At 46.9% G+C, this 21,641-nt stretch overlaps 1 protein-coding gene across 2 annotated transcripts in view; it reads right to left on the reverse strand.

The window, feature by feature from the left end:
* LOC141088279 (inter-alpha-trypsin inhibitor heavy chain H3-like) overlaps nucleotides 1-21,641 on the reverse strand; it is a 159,078-nt gene that overhangs the window by 85,872 nt on the left and 51,565 nt on the right. For both annotated transcript variants that reach the window (XM_073574297.1, XM_073574296.1), the window contains exon 12: nucleotides 5,706-5,891. In XM_073574297.1, coding sequence (XP_073430398.1) covers nucleotides 5,706-5,891 — 186 coding nt within the window. The remainder of the gene's footprint in view (nucleotides 1-5,705; nucleotides 5,892-21,641) is intronic.

Here is a 21,641-nt window from a genome sequence, read left to right on the forward strand (position 1 = left end):
TCACAAAGGCCTAGGCAGGGGACACTTTGTGAGGAGGAGTCAATGGAGGAGGAAGACATCTCTCCAGAGGAGGGAGGCACACAATGCTCTAGTCAGTATGTACAGCGAGGGTGGGGTGATGCAGAGCAGGCAGAGATGACGACTCAAGCAGGGGACAGCGTTTCTTTGGCAGTTGGGAGTCTGCATCACATGGTTGATTTCATGCTGCAGTGCCTGAGAAACGACTGCCGCATCGCCCACATTCTCAACACAGCTGATTATTGGGTGTACACCCTCCTAGATCCTCGCTATCAGGACAACTTACAAAGCCTCATACCACCGTTGAACCGGGAGCGTAAAATGCGGGAGTACCAAGACACACTGGTGCAGTCCATCATGTTCTCCATTCCACCCAACAGCAGTGCTGCTAGTGCTTTACAAAGCAGCTCTGCGCGTCGAGGCAGTGGAGGAAACTCTGCACAAAGAGGGAGCAGAGGCAGCGCCTCAGCACAAGGCAAGACCAGTATGGCCCAAATGTGGCAAAGTTTTGTGTGTCCGCCACAAATGTCTACACCATCACAGACGGCTCCAGTCAGCAGGAGGCAACATTTCCGTCAGATGGTGACAGACTACATGTCTTGCCCTGTCAGTGTACTCCCAGATGGCTCTTCCCCCTTCAAGTTTTGGGTCTCTAAGCTGGATACATGGCCAGAGCTTAGCCAGTATGCATTGGAAGTGCTGGCTTGCCCTGCTGCCAGTGTATTATTGGAACGCGTCTTTAGTGCCGCAGGTGGTGTACTAACAGACCGTCACACGCGACTATCCTCCGATAACGTTGACCGGCTTACTTTTCTGAAAATGAACAAGGCCTGGATCTCGCCAGAATTAGCCAGTCCTCTTCCAGAATAAATAATTGGTTGGCAACAGTATCCAGGCCACCTGTTGTGTTCATGTTTCTACCACCTGAACTGTAATCCCTGGGCTTCAACACAGCCAGTTGTCGCTCAGAAGTGCCGTCTGCACAGAGAAAAACACACTAGCTCCTGTGTTAGTGGGGTTCAGTAACGCCAGCTGCTCCCCTGCTGTGTGGATGGCAAAGTCTCCTGCTCCCTCCACAATCGAACTACTACTGATTTTTAACCGTGCTCCACTTAGGCCTCTGGATCCACTGTCTCTAGTATTTCCCCTGGCCTCCAACCCCGTCAGTTGCTGCTCTGAAGTGGCATCTGTACAATCCACACTTGTTGCTGTGTTACTGGGGCTCAGTCAAGTCAGTTGATCCCCTGATGTGTGTTCGGCAATGTCTCCTGCTCTGTCCACATTCCCATTACTAGTAGTGGGAATGTGGACAGAGCAGGAGACCTTGCCGGACACACATCAGGGGATCAACTGATGTGACTGAGCCCCAGTAACACAGGAACAAGTGTGGATTGTGCAGACGCCACTTCAGAGCAGTAACTGGCGGGGTTGGAGGCCAGGGGAAATACTAGAGACAGAGGAGCCACAGGCCATAGTGGAGCACGGTTACAATCAGTAGTAGTCTACAACCTATATAAAACTTGCTGCAAGTTGGCCTCCGCCTGCTGCATGATTGATCCTGGGCTCCAACAACGCCAGTTGGTGTTCAGAAGTGCCGTCTTCACAGAGAAAAACACACTGGCTCCTGTGTTAGTGGGGTTCAGTAACGTCAGCTGTTCCCCTGCTGTGTGGAAGGCAATGTCTCCTGCTGCCTCCACATTCAAAAAACAGCAGGCCTCAGCCTGCTCCATGCTTGATCCTGGGCTCCAACGCCAGTTGGTGTTCAGAAGTGCCGTCTTTACAGAGAAAAACACACTAGCTCCTGTGTTAATGGGGTTCAGTAACATCAGCTGTTCCCCTGCTGTGTGGACGGCAATGTCTCCTGCTGCCTCCACATTCAAAAAACAGCAGGCCTCAGCCTGCTCCATGCTTGATCCAGGGCTCCAACAACGCCAGTTGGTGTTCAGAAGTGCCGTCTTCACAGAGATAAACACACTAGCTCCTGTGTTAGTGGGGTTCAGTAACGTCAGCTGTTCCCCTGCTGTGTGGACAGCAATGTCTCCTGCTGCCTCCACATTCAAAAAACAGCAGGCATCAGCCTGCTCCATGCTTGATCCTGGGCTCCAACAACGCCAGTTGGTGTTCAGAAGTGCCATCTTCACAGAGAAAAACACACTAGCTCTTATGTTAATGGGGTTCAGTAACATCAGCTGTTCCCCTGCTGTGTGGACGGCAATGTCTCCTGCTGCCTCCACATTCAAAAAACAGCAGGCCTCAGCCTGCTCCATGCTTGATCCAGGGCTCCAACAACGCCAGTTGGTGTTCAGAAGTGCCGTCTTCACAGAGATAAACACACTAGCTCCTGTGTTAGTGGGGTTCAGTAACGTCAGCTGTTCCCCTGCTGTGTGGACGGCAATGTCTCCTGCTGCCTCCACATTCAAAAAACAGCAGGCATCAGCCTGCTCCATGCTTGATCCTGGGCTCCAACAACGCCAGTTGGTGTTCAGAAGTGCCATCTTCACAGAGAAAAACACACTAGCTCTTGTGTTAATGGGGTTCAGTAACATCAGCTGTTCCCCTGCTGTGTGGACGGCAATGTCTCCTGCTGCCTCCACATTCAAAAAACAGCAGGCCTCAGCCTGCTCCATGCTTGATCCAGGGCTCCAACAACGCCAGTTGGTGTTCAGAAGTGCCGTCTTCACAGAGATAAACACACTAGCTCCTGTGTTAGTGGGGTTCAGTAACGTCAGCTGTTCCCCTGCTGTGTGGACGGCAATGTCTCCTGCTGCCTCCACATTCAAAAAACAGCAGGCATCAGCCTGCTCCATGCTTGATCCTGGGCTCCAACAACGCCAGTTGGTGTTCAGAAGTGCCATCTTCACAGAGAAAAACACACTAGCTCCTGTGTTAGTGGGGTTCAGTAACGCCAGCTGCTCCCCTGCTGTGTGGACGACAAAATCTCCTGCTGCCTACACAGTCACACTACTACAGATTTTTAACCGTGCTCCACTTAGGCCTCTGACCTATTAGTGGGAATGTGGACAGAGCAGGAGACATTGCCGGACACACATCAGGGGATCAACTGACGTGAATGGACCCAGTAACAAAGGAACAAGTGTGGATTGTGCAGACGCCACTTCTGAGCAGCAACTGGTGGGGTTGGAGGCCAGGGGAAATACTAGAGACAGTGGAGCCAGAGGCCTAAGTGGAGCACGGTTACAATCAGTAGTAGCGTACAACCGATATAAAACTTGCTTCAAGTATGCCTCTGCCTGCTCCATGATTGATCCTGGGCTTCAACACAGCCAGTTGTTGCTTGGAAGTGCCGTCTGCACAGAGAAAAACACATGCTCCAGTGTTAGTGGGGTTCAGTAACGCCAGCTGCTCCCCTGCTGTGTGGACGACAAAGTCTCCTGCTGCCTCCAAAATCACACTACGTCTTATTTTCTACTTGCTCCAAGTAGGCCTCAGCCAGCTCCATGATTGATCCTGGGCTTCAACACAGCCAGTTGTTGCTCGGAAGTGCCGTCTGCACAGAGAAAAACACATGCTCCAGTGTTAGTGGGGTTCAGTAACACCAGCTGCTCCCCTACACACACTACATCTTATTTACTACTTGCTTCAAGTAGGCCTCAGCCTGCTGCATGATTGACCCTAGGCTCCAACATCGCCAGTTGCTGCTCAGAATTATCTTTGGCACCGATACTCCCTCCTGCCCAGCCTGGTTCCAGCACGCCTGCTGTTTCCGGGGAGTGTCAACGTCACTTTGCCATCAATACATTGTCCTGTCGTGTTGCGGTCGGGTTAGCCGAGTCTATGGTGCCTGCAGTTTAGGTGCTTCCTATGTGGGCTGCGGGTTCTGGTAATAAAGGCTGGTTCCGTAGTGCCAATAGGACTAGCACCCCCTGTTGGACTGTGGGTTTTGGTAACTGCTGCCTGCTCGCGGCCTTGAAACTTTGTTTATTATGGGTACCTTCTGCTACCCATCCGGGTTCCAGCACCGTCACTGGTTCTTGGCAGTGCCTTTGGCCTAGGTGCCTCCTTCTCGGTATCCGAGTTCCAGCAACGTCTGCTGGTCCTTGGTAGTGCTTTGTAGCACAGGTACCTCCTGCTTAGTAACCATGTTCCAGCACCGTCAGCTGGTCCACGGTTGTGCCATTGGCTCTTGTTCCTTCTGCTGCCCCTCCGGGTTCCAGCACCGTCAGCTGGTCCTCGCTAGTTCCATTGGCTCTTGCAGCTTCTGCTACCCATCCGGGTTCCAGCACCGTCAGCTGGTTCTCGGCAGTGCCTTTGGCCTAGGTGCCTCCTTCTCGGTATCCGAGTTCCAGCAACGTCTGCTGGTCCTTGGTAGTGCTTTGCAGCACAGGTACCTCCTGCTTAGTAACCGTGTTCCAGCACCATCAGCTGGTCCACGGTTGTGCCATTGGCTCTTGTTCCTTATGCTGCCCCTCCGGGTTCCAGCACCGCCAGCTGGTCCTCGCTAGTTCCATTTGCTCTTGTTCCTTCTGCTAACCATCCGGGTTCCAGTACCGTCAGCTGGTTCTCAGCAGTTCCTCAGCCTTCTTGTACCTTCTGTTACTTTTCCAAGTTCGAGCTTGTGGAAATGGTTTTTGGTTCTCACTCTGGATCTCCCTGACGACGACCCTGAAGACGACGACCCTGAAGACCACACCGAAGAAGACCAAAAAGATGACCCTGAAGAAGATGACCAAGAGGACAAATAACATGAAGACAACCACCAAGATGCAGAACAAAAAGAGACAGAAGACCAAGAAGCAGAAAAACCAAAAGCAGAAGAACATTAAGCATAAGACTAAAAATCAGAGCAAATGATATTATCTAAATTATAAGCAGAAGAAGACTAAGCAGTGTATGGGGGTGAGTCCGTTCCTCCTCGTGGTGCCCCTGGAAAATGCCTGCTGCTGCAGGCCAAACTGAACGCGGACAAATCCTGTTGTAAATCTTTTGTGACAGGCAGAACGGAAGGTGTAATCTTCAAACTTTTATAGATAACAACTACAGGAATGCCTGTCACGAATAAGAATATGATGAAGAAGAAGAATAGGAAGAAGATGAAGAAGTAGAATATGAAGAAGAATAATAGTTGAATAAGAAGAATATGAAGAATGTAAAAAAAAGAATAATAGGAAGAAGGTGAAGAAGAAGAAGATGAATAAGGTGAAGAAGAAGTTGATGAAAAAGATGCTGCTGCTGAGGATGATGAAGGAGAAAGTGTGGGAGAAGTAAAAAAAGAAGGTGAAGAGCATGGAAGTAGTGAAACATACATATCTGACAAAATATAAAAGAGGTTAACATAGTCAATATCTTTGTAACTCTTTAAAAAAAAAATGTAATTGCTGCTATTCCATTTGATTGGGCTAAACCTCTATGGCTTTAATGTCTCCTACACCTCCCACAATACATTCTACATTATTCTTACTTATTTTTCTTCATGTAGAATTAATCTACAAGGAAAGAAAGGGGTTTTTTTTAATTCCGATATTTCTGTTCCATTGACTTGAATGGGACTTCCGGGATCGGAATCGGCGATACCCGATACTTTTTGGAGATCGGCCGATCCAATTCTATCCGATATTTTTCAATATCGGGTGGTATCGCTCAACACTAGTTGTCAATGATACTTTCTCTAAGAAATGACATTTGGTTGAACAGTAGCATATATAGCATTACAATATAACTTTACTTACCCCATCAGCCTTTACATCCACAGTAAATGAGTTCAGGTCATTATCTGTTACTCGTCCAGCAACAACAATTTCACTCCCTTCAAAGTAATGTTTGAAGTTGTTCTCAGTGAGGTCAGCGATTGCGTTCTCAGGATACTGCATTTCTATGTTAATCAATGTAGGATTTGCAATTTCATTATAAAAGCCCTAAAGTGCAAAAATAAAAAGGAGAAAGAAACAATGAGCATGTGTCATTCACACTTTATACAAAGCTATAAAGAAAAAAATCAAAGATTAGAGCAGTAGCCAGAGTATGCAAAAAAAAGTGTGGTTTGTTCACCCAAGCCTCAGATACAGTCTACGCCTCAGCTCCATATTTTTACTCTGATGTTAGGGTGAGTAAACCACACTTTTGTATAATACTTTGGACTGCTGCATTCATCTCTGGTTTTAGTCTCTGGCATCTTAAGTCCCAGTCACACATAGCGATCTCGATAGCGAGATCGCTGCTGAGTCACAAGTTTTGTGACGCAACAGCGATCTCACCAGCGAGATCGCTGTGTGTGACACTTCTCAGCGACCGGCCCCCTGCCGGTTATCGCTGATCGTCCTGGAATGGCCAGGACATTTTTTTGATCGCTGGTGTCCCGCTGGCCAGCACGCATTGCTGCGTGTGACAGGCGGGAGACCAGCGATCAGCGAGCTGCCGCTGGTAACTAAGGTAAACATCGGGTTTCTAAGCGCGAAGCACTTAGAAAGCCGATGTGTACCTTAGTTGCCAGCGCGCTGGTGCAGGGAGCTGGTAACCAAGGTACACATCGGGTTTCTAAGTGCCGCGCGCCGCTTAGAAACCCGATGTGTACCTTGGTTACCAGCTCCCTGCACCAGCGCGCTGGTAACTAAGCTACACAGTGGGTAACTAAGCGACGTGCGTTGCTTGTTACCCGCGTGTCGCTGGTGTTGATCGCTGGTGAAGCTGCCTGTTTGGCAGCTCACCAGCGATCATGTAACGACACACCAGCGATCCTGACAAGGTAATACCATTGTCGGGATCGCTGGTGCATCGCTATGTGTGATGAGGCCCTTAGAGATTTGAATCGATCTTAGACCCATGTGTTCAGGATTCCTTGTAGTGCGTCACTCTCTCAATTTTTCCAACTTTTTTTTTATCTATCTGTATGTCTGTTTGTCTATCTAAGGTCGAGATCACACATGCGAGAAATGCTGTTGTAAGTTGTAAATGGTGAGTGCATCTCAGCCCTTGACCCTGGAGGGCTGGTCCATGCCCCGGCCCCCCACCCCAGAAGACCGGTCTGTCACATGGCCTCCCGTTCCAGGGAGCTAGCCCCTGCATAGCGGTCCCGCTCGTCTCGGCCTGTCTCACACTCACTAAACATAGGAGGCCAGACCCCTGTCCAGTGGCCACTCATCTCTGGGCTCATCGCGATTCCATCAGGCAACGGAGGGCCCGTTTCCATCTCCTGGGTAGGCCGCCTGAATTGTGGGAGTTATCGAACAAAAGAAACAGCGTGAGAAGGAGGTCTGGGAAGAGCTGCGCCGACCAGGCGGGGGCGCTATGGCTGGGCGTCGCACCAGTGGTCAGCTGGTCCACGCGGACATTGATTATGGATATGGTTTCATACAGGAGCTAGGCACTAATGATAAAGTTTGTCAATGCCGTTTCCATGAAATACCGCAGACCCCTGGATGAAGAGGATTGAGTCTCCTTTATTAAAGAGGACAGCCCGGGGCGTACTTTGCGGTGGCTGTCACCTTGTACCAAGGGGAAGACCTGGAGCTGTATGCAGCCCCGGAGCAGGCCCAGTCAGCTCCATGTGTCCGGGCTACTGCTCAATCCAGCTCTGCCTCTGTGCTGCCTTGGCAGCCCATGACTCTTGCAGCTGCAGAGTCGATGTCGGCCTGAACCTGGGCCCAGAGTCCGAGGGAGGGCAAAACGACACGGGATGCGTGTCGTTGAACTATAGAAAACTCGCTGCTGGAAAAGTGCATGTTGCACCTTAGGAAAATTTGTAATGGGACCGTTCCATGTCCCTGCAGGCAACGGAGCCCTGGAGTACCTCAGAGTCGGGTGCAAGAGGCCGGTACAGCCAGGAGTGGATGTTGTTTTGTTACACCTGTTGCGCCCTTCTTGCTGGATAACAGGACTCTGCCCTTGGACTGAGGAGTGGACCATGTGTGGCTGTTGCAACAGACTGTGCTTTAAGGACAGACAGTGCACACACGGAAATAGGACAGTACTTTGCGCAAAGGAGGGGGGACACCCTCTCCAAGGATTGAGGACCTAAAGAGCAGGTTCGGACTGTTTTATATTATGGACGGTTGCTGTGTACAGGTCCTGTAGATGCGACCGAAGCATTTTGGACTAAAGGTGTTACCTGGGGGACTGTAAACCAGGCACCTGTATAAGGACTCCCTTGCAACCTTGTTTAATTATTTTGCCTACCTCCCTGTGTGGAGTACTCTCATGTACAAAATAAAAATGTTTAATTTTTTACTTGGTTGGGGATGACCAATCTTAAAGGAGGGGCGAGTGTAAGGGGTGTACCGGGATCGTGTGATGCTCCACTCCCTTTCCTCATGTTGATATTGTACTGTTTATATATTATGCTTCAGATGCTGCTATATATTCATATGTACATATGTTGTGTAGCTAGGGAAAGTGCAGTACCTCAAGGTGGACACTAGATGGGGTACAATAAAGTGCATAGTTTTACATAGGAGGAGCCAACTGGAGGTTAGAGGGTTTTCCTTTGTCATTTTAGGTGGGCTACAGAGCTCAGACAGGGCAGATGACTCCATAACATTGGGAAATGGCGAAGCCCAGCCGTCCACGGCCGTTGGGCCAGAAGTGCAGCAGCACTGATAAGCAGGTCACTCTAAGATGTGGCAGCTTACTACCTGGGCAGATGCCCTCATGTCTGGGGCAAAACGGACAAGGGAGCTCCTGAACGTAGTGAAGCTGAACAGGGAGGACGCTGTGGTACCGGTCGAGATGGGACAACCCGGGTACAAACTGAAGGACATAGGGAAGAACACAGGGAAAGTGAAGGATGTGAACTGTGCAGAACACTATCACCCAATCTGAGTGTGTTCCATTAATAACTACCCTTTGTTTCCTATCACTCAGCTAGTTGTTATCCCAGTTACACATATTTTCCCTAGTCTCATTATTCTCATTTTATTTTTCAACCTTTTGTGTGGGATATGAATTGCCTTTCAAAAGTCCATATAGAAAACATCCACTGCTTTTCCGTGGTACAGCCTGGAACTTACCTCTTTATATAAGTTGATCAGATTAGTTTGATAGGACTGATCCCTCATAAACCCATGTTGATATTGGGTCATTAGACTATTCTTTTTGAGATACTCTAGGAAACCATCTCTTAGAAAACCCTCAAGAATTTTACCCACAGTAAACCGTCCTATAATTTCCAAGCTCGGATTTTGTCAAATTTTTGAAAACTGGATCCACATTTGCTATGTGCCAGACCCGTGGTAAAGACCCTGCATATTAAAAATAATGGTCTGTCTATTACAGTACTTAATTACTGCAGCACACGGGGGTGTATGCCATCCGGGCCCAGTGATTTGTCAACTTTAATGATTTTGAGGTGGCGCTGTACTTCTTGATGGGTTAAACCGGTGACATTTAGGGGAGATTTTCTGGTGTCTCTGACCATGTCATATATCATGGTGCTAGTAGTGATCAATAGTCTGTTATCCAGACACTTTGCATCACACTTACCTGTGTAACTAGCGTCCTATGCAAGCCCTATCTGTGTGCATTTTTTTCTACTAAAGAGATTGAGGGGAAAGCATGGATTTGATCTGCGCAGCTGAATAACTGAAGGTCCAGAATTGATCATATACAAAATGTGGTTTATTCAACGCGTTTCGAAGTACTATGACTTCTTAATCAGGAAATGCCACATACAACAACGATGTATGATCAGTTCCAGACTTTCAGTTATTTGGCAGCGCAGATCAAATCCACGTTTTCCCATCAATCTCTATAGCTCTGTCATCCGTGACCGGTGGATCTGCTGCAGTGGATAATCTTACATGCTACAATTGTAGCTCCGCTTGGTGAGTGCAATTTGATTATGTTAACCCTAAATATCTTGGACAAGACCCTATTCTGCGCTTTTTTCATATCCAACAGCAAATATTCTATTTTTCTACTAGGCAGCCAACCCCTCCATGATTTAGGTGGGTGGGTGGTTGTTCTTATTAGTAGAGTGCACCTGTGCTGCTCCAGCCTTTATCAATGGGGGCCTGCTGCTATTACGGTACTGCAGCACAGGACTAGGGTAGGAGGGGGAAAACTGACTCTGCACTGTGACTTGGCTGATACCCTATGATGGAGTGGGCGACCCATTCCTAGCGAATAGACCCACCGACGATCCTAGGTTAATCTCAAGCGAAGACCTATAGATAGGGGGAAGGGGGTCCCTGAAAGATCTAAGGACTGGGTACAAAAACGGGTCACCTCCTAATAGAAAACAAAGAGAAGGCTGCAGAAATAAGCTGAAAACAGAAACTAAGACTTGCAGAATCAGAGGTCCCAGCGCTGCACTAATTAAACACATAGAAGGCAAAGCAAAGCTCCAAGCCAGAACTCAGTTGGATTAACACTATTGTCCGGCAAGGAATGGGAGACAGGTGCAGGTTAATAAAGGGTGATACAATCACTTGACCCAAGACAAACCCAGCACCAGAGGAAAAAGACCAGCAGCCAGAACACTACAAGAAAATGTTGGATAGTCACAAACTGAACAGATTCTAACAGCTGCATCCTGCTAGTGCATTTGTCTTTTGACAAGGTTTTGGTGAGGCTATTTTTCATGATGTGTTTTTTCGAATTTTCTCTATGTTAGTTGTTTTGAAATTAGTGTTAGGACTCGCAAATTAATGGAGACCCTTGGCGTTGAGTTGCGAACTTATCTGTTTTGGCCAAAATAGTAACCAAAACCTCATTTAATGTATTTATCATATGCATTACTTTTTCTTCTTTTTATTGCACTTTTTCTCATTTTTTTGCAGGATGCAGCTAGGCCCCTTTATGTTGGCTTGGAATTCTGTGTTGTGCATATATAATGCTGAACAGCCCACCTGCTAGTACTATGGGAGTGATCAACAGGCTGTTAACCAGACACTTTGCATCACACTTACCTACTGTATGTGACTAGCGTCCTATGCAAGCCCTATCTGTGTGCATTTTTTCTAATAGGCAGCCAACCTCTCCATGATTAGGTGAGTGGGTGGTTGTTCTCATCAGTAGTTAGCACCTGTGCTGCTCCAGCCTTTATCAATGGGGGCCTGCTGCATCCTGCTAGTGCATTTGTTATTTGACAAGGTTTTGGTGAGGTAAGCTATTTTTCATGATGTGTTTTTTTGAGTTTCTCTATGTTATCAATCTCTCACAATGTAAAGCATTGCCAAACTATGTCTTCCCCAGTACCTGTCTGGTCTGGCTTGTGCTCCTATTTACCCCCTTACTGGAGCAGACACTCCCCTGACTTTCAGAAAATGTGTCTTGCTGGAGCAGTGTGTGATCACTGTAATGACATCCCCCACATCTGCCAACGAAGCAAACTTGCTGGGATGTTCCAGATCAGAACTAGTCTTCCTGACACTCTTCAAGGAAAGACTAGAAGCAATGGGATGAAACTGAATGGGAGGAGACACAGATTAGATATTAGAAAAAACTTTTTGACAGTTAGAGTGATCAATGAGTGGAACAGGCTGCCACGAGAAGTGGTGAGTTCTCCTTCAATGGAAGTCTTCAAACAGAGGCTGGACAGACATCTGTCTGGGATGATTTAGCGAATCCTGCTTTGAGCAGGGGGTTGGACCAGATGGCCCAGGAGGTCCTTTCCAACTCTACGATTCTATGATTCCTTCTAACTCACCTTCAAATTGTCACCCAGCTAGCTGCTTCACTGTCCTGCTCCATGCTATGATCCTCCCCAACATCTACCCCACTGAGCACCTGCTCAGTGAGCAGAAAACTCCTTTTGGTGTTGTCAGTGGATCTCAGTGTTGCCAGCTGTTCATATACATCCAGTACCTTGCCTTTTAAATGTACAGTGTGCACACATCTCTTATAGCTGTTTGCACTCTGAAATGGCTTTTCAAGGATTTCATACATATCATGAGATGTACGCTGGATGGCATTGTCAGTAATGGAGAACATTTTACTAATAGGGATTGCACGACACAGAAATATTAATAAGTTTATAAACAAGTAAATGCTAACAGTGATTCGGTACAATTTACTCCCTTCTAAATTCCTTAAATACAAAGTTGCTGAATCACAAGTTACACACAAGCCAAATCACACTTAAAAACAAATCACTCGCAAGCTCTGTCACACCTGCTATAGAAGAATATTTGTTTAACCCCCTTAATTGCAGCTGTCAAAAATTACTACATCACATAAATGGTTAATAGATTGTGGGGGCTTCCGCTTTAATCTAATTGACACACCGAGATCGTGATTGTGCGGTCCTGATGTTTGCCATAGCAGTTCATGGCCAATAGCGGCCTTAAGGCCCTTTTACATTTAGCGATGCACCAGCGATCCGACGAGCGATCCGACCCGGTCAGGATCGCTGGTGCATCGCTAAATGATCGCTAGTGAGCTTTCATACAGAAAGATCTCACAGCGATGCAGCAGCGACGCAGCGCACGATAATTACCTTTCACACACAGCGATCCTGACATCCTCCCGCCCGCGTCCAGCGTCGCTCGTCTCACACAGCAGGAAGCCCAGCAGGAAGCAGACGATGAGAAATGGAGCCGGACATTCTCGCGCGATCAGCGATGGACAGCGGGGGAGCCGGTCATTGGTAAGTATCACACATAGCGATATCGCTAGCAATATCGCTATAACGTCACAAAACCAGTGACGTTTTAGCGATATTGCTAGCGATATCGCTTAGTGTAAAATCCCCTTTAGAGTCTGCCGGCTACAGCGGCCAGTTCAGAAGTCAGCGACATTTAGGTGGTAAACAAACACTTTTTCATTCCTGCTATACCTCTTTAAATTAATTCCTGAAAATCACCTGAAGGGTTAATAAACTATCTGACAGTTTCAATATGTCAGGGGGCGTGCTGTTTTTAAAATTGTATCACTTTTGGGCTATTCCAATATATAGCACCCCCAAAGTCACATCAAACCTGGATAGGTCCCTCAAAAAAAATAAATTTTGTAAATTTCCTTGAAAATGACTGCTACATTTTTAAACTTCCTAAAAGGCTAACAAAATAAATCAGCATTTTAAAAATGGTGCTGATGTAAGGCAGACATGTGGGAAATGTTAGTCATGCCACAACAAACATTAATAAATATCTGGATGAAAGGGATAATCATTCAAACTTTGAAAATTGCAATTTTTATTTTTTTTTTACATTTTTGTCAAATTTCTGATATTTTTTTTTATAAATAAGCACAAAACATATCGACCTAAATTTACCATTATCATAAAGTATAATGTGTCACGAAAAAACATTCTTAAAATCACTGGGGTTTGTTAAAGCGTTCCAGAGTTATCACCACATAAAGTGACTCTGGTTAGAATTTTAAAAATTGGCCCTGTCACACTAAGGGGTTAATACAGTTGCCTTTCTCTTAGGTGCAATGCAACCTGCAACTCACTGCAGTGTCATTGAGGAACACAATGAAATACCATATCTTAAAGCAATCTGAGGGATTGGGAAAAAGACAAGAGTATGAATGTGTGCAACAAGTAGCATGGTGTACCATTCGGACTAAGCTGGCATCAGAGAAGGATGCCATGGGAGTGTATGCACCAAATCCCAAGTGGAAGCGTCTTAGCCTTTAATGTTTGATGCTGTACCACCTAGGATGCCGGAACAACCTGTATGGAAGTCACCCAAAAGAAAGGAAGCTTACTCTTGGATTGATAGGTTTCCATAAAAACAGTATTGATATATTTTGAATCAGGAAAGCCATTGAGGGCAATTTGGGAATCACCGAGTCAGACAGCTGGAAATACTCTGTAACAGAGAGGTAATAATACCCTTTAGGACTGTATTACAAAAACAGAAACAAAGGGAAAGTATGAATGAAGGAAGCCAGAATTTTGCACCATACGTTTTTGAATTAAGCTAGGATCGTGAGGATTGGGAGCTGGACACTGTGCCTTCTAAATTTAATACCAGTTGGCCATTTGGGATTTGGGCATCGTGTGAATGACCAACTCTGCCATTAATTGCAGTTGAAGTGAAAGGTAAAAATGGAGAGACAAAAAGCGGAAATAGGGTCTTAACTGGTAATAAAGTGGTGTAGAACATTATAGATCACCTGATTGGGTTGTAAAAGACACAACTCCTGTAGAAGCATGTAAAGGCTGCTGCAGGACCACCAATGGGATACGATGCAATAAATGAGGACTACGGTGGTTTAGAATCCATGCTGCCCGAGGTATAATCACACACAAAGGTGAAGCATGAATGCGTGCTTTTGAGTCAATGCGCTTCAAGGTTTTCAAACCTCTTCATCAAGACCAAGCCACCGTGATAAGATACAACTCAAAAAGTGCGGGAATATATGGACAATGTATTAAAAAAAAGGCGCGCAGTAACAAACCTTTGCGGTCCTATGATACCGCATCACTGTAGCAGATACAAGGATTGAAAATGAAGTATACACTCATAACAATAATAAATAAAAGTGCTGTAACTGCAATAGATACATAAAGATGAAAAATTAAATATATGTATGCAGCATTTTTGAAAATATAAAAATAAAAAATAAAGTTTTTGTTGTCGTGCGTGAAGAAGAGGGGGATCAAACTCATTCTTAAGAAGTTGGAATGTTTGGTGTATATGTTAAGTGAGCGAGTGGCGTGAGTCGCTAGAGTCAGAGGTTCAGGGTAAATAAGGAAGGAATACAAGAAAAATATGGAGAGAAGAAAAAGATGAAATGTAAAGAGGAGAACAGAAAAAGAGAAAGAAAAAAAGAAGAAAAGAAGATGGTTACATGTGTGCATAGTGTATAATGGAGTGAGGCAAAAATGGCACTAAATATATATTGATATGTAGATATAGAACTGCCAATATATCTGGGAGTAAAACTGTGCTGGAGAATTTATTGGAAGAGGTCACCATGAGTATTTGTGCAGAGTGAATACCATAAAAGATACAAGAAAAAGATGTATATCTTTGTACCGTGTTAGCCAGCAGATAGAAAAATATTCAGAATTGAGAGTCCTCAGTGGTTGATACCTTTTAATGGCCAACTGAAAAGATGGTAACACATTGCAAGCTTTCGAGACTACTCAGGTCTCTTCATCAGGCTAGACTAATACAACATCATGATGATGTTGTATTAGGCTAGTTTCACATTTGCGTATGGAGGAGTTACGGAGGGCTGCGGACTTCCTCCGTGAAGCTCTGCCCACTGCCGCACCACCTCCGGTCAGCTTCACCAATGTCCACATACCCTATCTTTAACATTGGGTATGCAGGTCGTGCGGATGTATGCGGATGCCTCCGCATGCGTCATTTTGACGATGCGGCGACCCGCATTGAACGCAACATGTTTGAATTTGATGCGGTGGCCCCATTGTCAAAACGACGCATGCGGAGGTTTGACTATCAGCTTAGACTTCTGTGTCAGCCTCTTCTTCTTTCTCTGGACTTGTATTGCCCTACAGACCTCCTATCTTTGACACATGTCTGCTGCCTGACATTTCAGTGGTTCATTTCTGACTTTCCAGCTGGAGTCTATCCAGAGAACTGAAGACTAGAGTTGAGCGAAACGGGTCGAAAAATTTCAAAAGTCTCCGACTTTTGGCAAAGTCGGGTTTCATGAAACGAAACCCGACCCTAGGATGAGGTCGGCCACGAGGTCGGCGACTTACGCGCCACAGTCGCGTTTCAAAAGCTTGTTTTGCGCTCTTTTTCAGCCAATCAGGATCCACGGACACTGTGGGCAACGTGATGACATAGGCAGGGGTCACCACCATCTTGGAAAAGGGCATGCAAGTGATTGGCTTGCTTTGTGGGGCGTCACAGGGGGTATAAAAGGGCGGGGACGCCGACCGCCATGTTACTCATGCTGATCTCAGAATAGGGAGAGCTGCTGAGGAAGATTCTGTAGGGAGAGCGTTAGGCAGGGAAGAAGATACCAAAAACTGCTTCTGCTGCTAGCGATTTTGCCTGTACAACACACCAGTCACCCTGTGTGCAGTGCAAGGGGAGGCTATATTTTGGTGGATCAGCGGTGTTGGTTGTTAGGCTGCCTTCTAAGGCTTCCTGACGGCTGCATTGCTGTTTACCCACTGCTCTGCAAACTGCTTTTTTAAAAGCAATCCCAATTTTTTTTTTGTCCTGCTGAGGTACTGAGCGTGCATTTTTCACACCATACAGCGGTGCACACTCCTCACACAGTACCGTGTAACGGCTGTTATCACAGCCACAGTGAAGCTATCTGTGTGTCACTCTGTGAGAATAAGTCGAGGACATGTTCCGTTCTTACAGACCTGCACTTTCTAGTTTTGTCTAGCTTTCAAACAGTTAAATATATTTGCTGTTTGATCACATTCAAAACTATAGAGAGACAGCGTGTGTCAGTCCGTATACCTAAAAAACACGGAGCTTGACAATTTTACGTACACCGGACAGCTGTGTACGTGCACGCTCCTCTCAGTACCGTGTAACGGCTGTTATCACGGCCACAGTGAAGCTATCTGTGTGTCACTCTGTGAGAATAAGTCGAGGACATGTTCCGTTCTTACAGACCTGCACTTTCTAGTTTTGTCTAGCTTTCAAACAGTTAAATATATTTGCTGTTTGATCACATTCAAAACTATAGAGAGACAGCGTGTGTCAGTCCGTATACTTAAAAAACACGGAGCTTGACAATTTTACGTACACCGGACAGCCGTGTACGTGCACGCTCCTCTCAGTACCGTGTAACGGCTGTTATCACGGCCACAGTGACGCTATCTGTGTGTCACTCTGTGAGAATAAGTAGAGGACATGTTCAGTTCTTACAGACCTGCACTTTCTAGTTTTGTCTAGCTTTCAAACAGTTAAATATATTTGCTGTTTGACCACATTCAAAACTATAGAGGGACAGCGTGTGTCAGTCCGTATACTTAAAAAACACGGAGCTTGACAATTTTACGTACACCGGACAGCCGTGTACGTGCACGCTCCTCTCAGTACCGTGTACCGGCTGTTATCACGGCCACAGTGAAGCTATCTGTGTGTCACTGTGGAAGGATAAGTGGAGGACTTGTTCCGTTCTTACAGACCTACACTCTAGGGAGATTCCTATTCTGCCCAATTCTATATACACCTTGTAGTTTGTGATACACTAGCCAATTTATGCCTGTGACATAGCGCTCTGATATTCAGTGGGCCTCACACAATCCATAAGTGTCCAGTGTCCACAAGTGTTTACAGAAATTCAAAATCTCCGTGATCCTGTAGTCACTTTTTTCACACCTGTGCCATCGAGCCTGTGACATAGCGCTCTGATATTCAGTGGGCCTCACACAATCCATAAGTGTCCAGTGTCCACAAGTGTGTGCAGAAATTCAAAATCTCCGTGATCCTGTAGTCACTTTTTTCACACCTGTGCCATCGAGCCTGTGACATAGCGCTCTGATATTCAGTGGGCCTCACACAATCCATAAGTGTCCAGTGTCCACAAGTGTGTGCAGAAATTCAAAATCTCACTTATCCTGTAGTCACTTTTTTCACACCTGTGCCATCGAGCCTGTGACATAGCTCTCTAATATTCAGAGGGCCTCACACAATCCATAAGTGTTCAGTGTCCACAAGTGTGTGCAGAATTCAAAATCTCCCTTATCCTGTAGTCACTTTTTTCACACCTGTGCCATCGAGCCTGTGACATAGCGCTCTAATATTCAGTGGGCCTCACACAATCCATAAGTGTCCAGTGTCCACAAGTGTGTGCAGAAATTCAAAATCTCCCTTATCCTGTAGTCACTTTTTTCACACCTGTGCCATCGAGCCTGTGACATAGCGCTCTGATATTCAGTGGGCCTCACACAATCCATAAGTGTCCAGTGTCCACAAGTGTGTGCAGAAATTCAAAATCTCCCTTATCCTGTAGTCACTTTTTTCACACCTGTGCCATCGAGCCTGTGACATAGCGCTCTGATATTCAGTGGGCCTCACACAATCCATAAGTGTCCAGTGTCCACAAGTGTGTGCAGAAATTCAAAATCTCCGTGATCCTGTAGTCACTTTTTTCACACCTGTGCCATCGAGCCTGTGACATAGCGCTCTGATAATCAGTGGGCCTCACACAATCCATAAGTGTCCAGTGTCCACAAGTGTGTGCAGAAATTCAAAATCTCCATGATCCTGTAGTCACTTTTTTCACAACTGTGCCATCGAGCCTGTGACATAGCGCTCTGATATTCAGTGGGCCTCACACAATCCATAATTGTCCAGTGTCCACAAGTGTGTGCAGAAATTCAAAATCTCCCCTGTCCTATAGACACCTTGTACCTTGTTTTACATTACTATATAGTTTGTTGGATTTTGTCTACATTTCTACCAAAAATGAGGAAGGCTGGTGGAAGAGGCCATGGAATTGGGCGGGGGTTGGCAGCTGGTAATGATGGTGTTGGTGGTGGATCTGATGGTAGTGGCAAAAGCAAAATAGGACCGAATGCAGGAGGTGTTGAGCCTGCGTCATCGTCTGGCTCCACAAGGCCTCGAAGGCTTACTTTTCTAGGAGTTGGCAAACCGCTTTTAAAGCCAGAGCTGCAGGAAAAAGTTTTGGCTTACATTGCTGACTCAGCCTCCAGCTCTATCGCCTCCTCTTCTGAAGTTGTAAAAAGTAAAAGCACTGAGTCGTCATTGGAGGCTCATGTTCATGAACCACACCTTTCCTTGTGTCCTTCACCCCAACCAAGATTGAAGGATGACGCAGTTCATACTACTAATTACTCCATGGAGCTGTTTTCACATACCATGCCTGGATTATCAAGTGAAATGGTGAATTACCCAGGCCAAGATGAATCTGACATGGAGTGCACTGATGCACAGCCACTGATAGATGATTCTGCTGGTACATTCACTCAGAGCACTACATTGTCCTCGCAGTGTAAAGAGCAAGATTCTGACCCTGATGAGACTCAGGTGCCCCTTCCCGCAAACTATACCACCATACACGGTGACACAGAGGAATGTGCACATGACATTGAAGAGGAGGTGATGGATGACCCAGTTGTTGACCCAGATTGGCATCCATTGGGGGAAGAGGGTGCTGCTTCCAATAGCTCAGATGAGGAGCATCCACAGCAGACATCGACATCGCAACAGCTGTTATCTGGCAGGCACGGAGCACTCCAAAGACAGGTTCCAAAAATCAAAAGAGTTGCTGGACAGCTTGTCCAGAGGGTCAAAATATCACAGCGTGCTAGGCCGCAAAATGTCTGCCAAAGTAGGAAGAGTGCAGTGTGGCACTTTTTTGAACAAAATCCTCATGATCAGGCCAAGGTTATCTGTAAGAAGTGCGCAAAGACCTTTAGCCGAGGGAAAAATCTGAAAAATTTGAATACCAGTTGCATGCTTAGACATTTAACCACCATGCACTTGCAAGCGTGGACACAACACCAAACCTCAAGTACCACATGTGCAACTGATCACAAAGAAGGTAGTCAGCAATGCTACATTGTTTCCCCCACTGTAAGCCCACCGGTCTGCACAGCAGCAAATGTTGAGGTGTCGTTGCAAGGCCACAGCAGTCAGGGAATCCCACTGTTATATCAACGAAATACTGAATCTAGGCCATCAGAAAGAACACCAACTCCATCACCATCATCAACCCTCTCTCAGTCCGCCCTGTCCACAGCTACTTCCACCATATGCAGCTCTCAAGTCCAGCTCACCCTCCCAGACACTATGAGTAGGTCAAGAAAGTACTCAGTCTCTCATCCGCGTACACTGGGTTTGAACGCCCACATTGCCAAACTAATCTTGTTTGAGATGATGCCCTATCGGTTGGTGGAAAGCGCAGCTTTCCGCGAACTCATGGCCTATGCAGTACCACGCTATGACCTACCCAGTCGCCACTTCTTCTCTCGCAAAGCCATCCCAGCCCTCCACCATCATGTGAAAGACCGCATTGTCCATGCACTCAAGCAGTCAGTGAGTGGAAAGGTGCACCTCACAACTGATGCATGGTCCAGTCGGCATGGCCAGGGCCGTTACGTGTCCATCACTGCGCACTGGGTTAATGTGGTGGATGCAGGGTGCACAGGGGACAGCGGTGGTGGGACAGTGCTGCCTAGCCCACGGTATAGGAAACAGTTGGCTGTAGGCGTTCGACCCTCCTCCTCCTCCTCCTCCAGAAGCGAAAGCTCGTCCACAGAGCGCAGTCGTACGAGCACTCCATCTGCAGCTGCCACTGTTGCACACGAGGTGTCCCCCTATCGAGCAGCTAGTGGAAAGCGTCAGCAGGCTGTGTTGCAGATGATGTGTTTGGGCGACAGACACACCGCCGAGGTGCTGGCCGAGTACTTTCAGCGACAAACTGAGTCATGGCTGGGCAGTGTACATCTTGAGGCAGGCAAGGTAGTTAGTGATAACGGCTGTAATTTTGTGGCAGCCATAGCCCTTTCAAAACTCAGCCACATACCTTGCTTGGCTCACACCTTGAACCTGGTGGTGCAGTGCTTCCTCAAAAATTATCCGGAGTTAACAGCCCTGCTCCAGAAGGTGCGAAGACCGTGCGCGCACATCCGCCGGTCGCCTGTACACTCCACTCGTATGCAGAAGCTGCAGCGATTGCTCCACCTTCCCAACCACCGCCTCATTATCGACATTGCAAAAAGGTGGAACTCCACCCTGCACATGGTTGAGCGGCTGTGCGAACAAAGGCAGGCCATAATGCATTTGTGGGAGGATACACGGCCAGGCACTTTGAGAGCAGACATGGAGTTGACAGGTGTGCAGTGGTCGAAGCTGAAAGACCATTGTAAAGTCCTTCAGTGTTTTGAGGAATGCACACGGCTGGTAAGAGCAGACGACGCCATCATAAGCATGAGCATCCCACTTATGCGTCTGCTCATGCAAACTTTGACGCACCTTAAGGAGCAGGCGTCTGCAGCCAATGTTGACGAGGAGGGAATCCTTGATGACATTCAGCCATTGTCTGCTCAGGGACCTCTCCTGGACGAGGTGGAGGAAGAAGAGGAGGAGGAGGATGATTATGGGGATGATTACTTAGGGGAGGAGGATGCATCTCGTGGGGCAAGTGAAAATGTTGGCGTGGCAAGGTCTGGTACAGGGTTTGTGCGTGACTGGAGGGATGTGGATTTGCCAGAAAGTGCTCCTCCAACCAGCACTCGCAGTGCATCATTGACACCGGGAACATTGGCCCACATGTCAGATTATGCCTTGCAGATCCTAAAAAGGGACCCCCGCATTGCCAAAATGATGAACGATGACGACTACTGGTTGGCCAGCATCCTGGATCCACGCTATAAAGGCAAATTACAAAACATCATGCCACAGGAGAACCTTGACCTAATATTGGCTAATAAACAAGCAACTCTGGTAAATCGGTTGCTTGAGGCATTCCCAGCACACAGCAGCGGTTATGGTTCTCACACGAGCCGTACGGGCCGGGGGCAGCTTGGCAGAGGTGTTCGTAGTACACACAGCAGAAGTGGCGTTGGAGACAGGGGTTTCATGACAATGTTGTGGACTGATTTTTCAAGTACCGCTCACACAACTGGTAATACTGCATCGATGGAAAGTGACAGGAGACAGCAGTTGTCAACTATGGTTACAAACTACTTTTCCTCCCATATCGATGTTCTCCCACACAGGTCATTCCCCTTTGACTATTGGGCCGCTAAACTGGACACCTGGCCTGAATTGGCACAATATGCCTTACAGGAGCTCGCTTGCCCAGCT

Source organism: Dendrobates tinctorius, unplaced genomic scaffold, assembly GCF_039654945.1.
Source record: "Dendrobates tinctorius isolate UK_male_01 unplaced genomic scaffold, ASM3965494v1 ptg000038l, whole genome shotgun sequence".
Taxonomy (NCBI): Eukaryota; Metazoa; Chordata; class Amphibia; order Anura; family Dendrobatidae; genus Dendrobates; species Dendrobates tinctorius.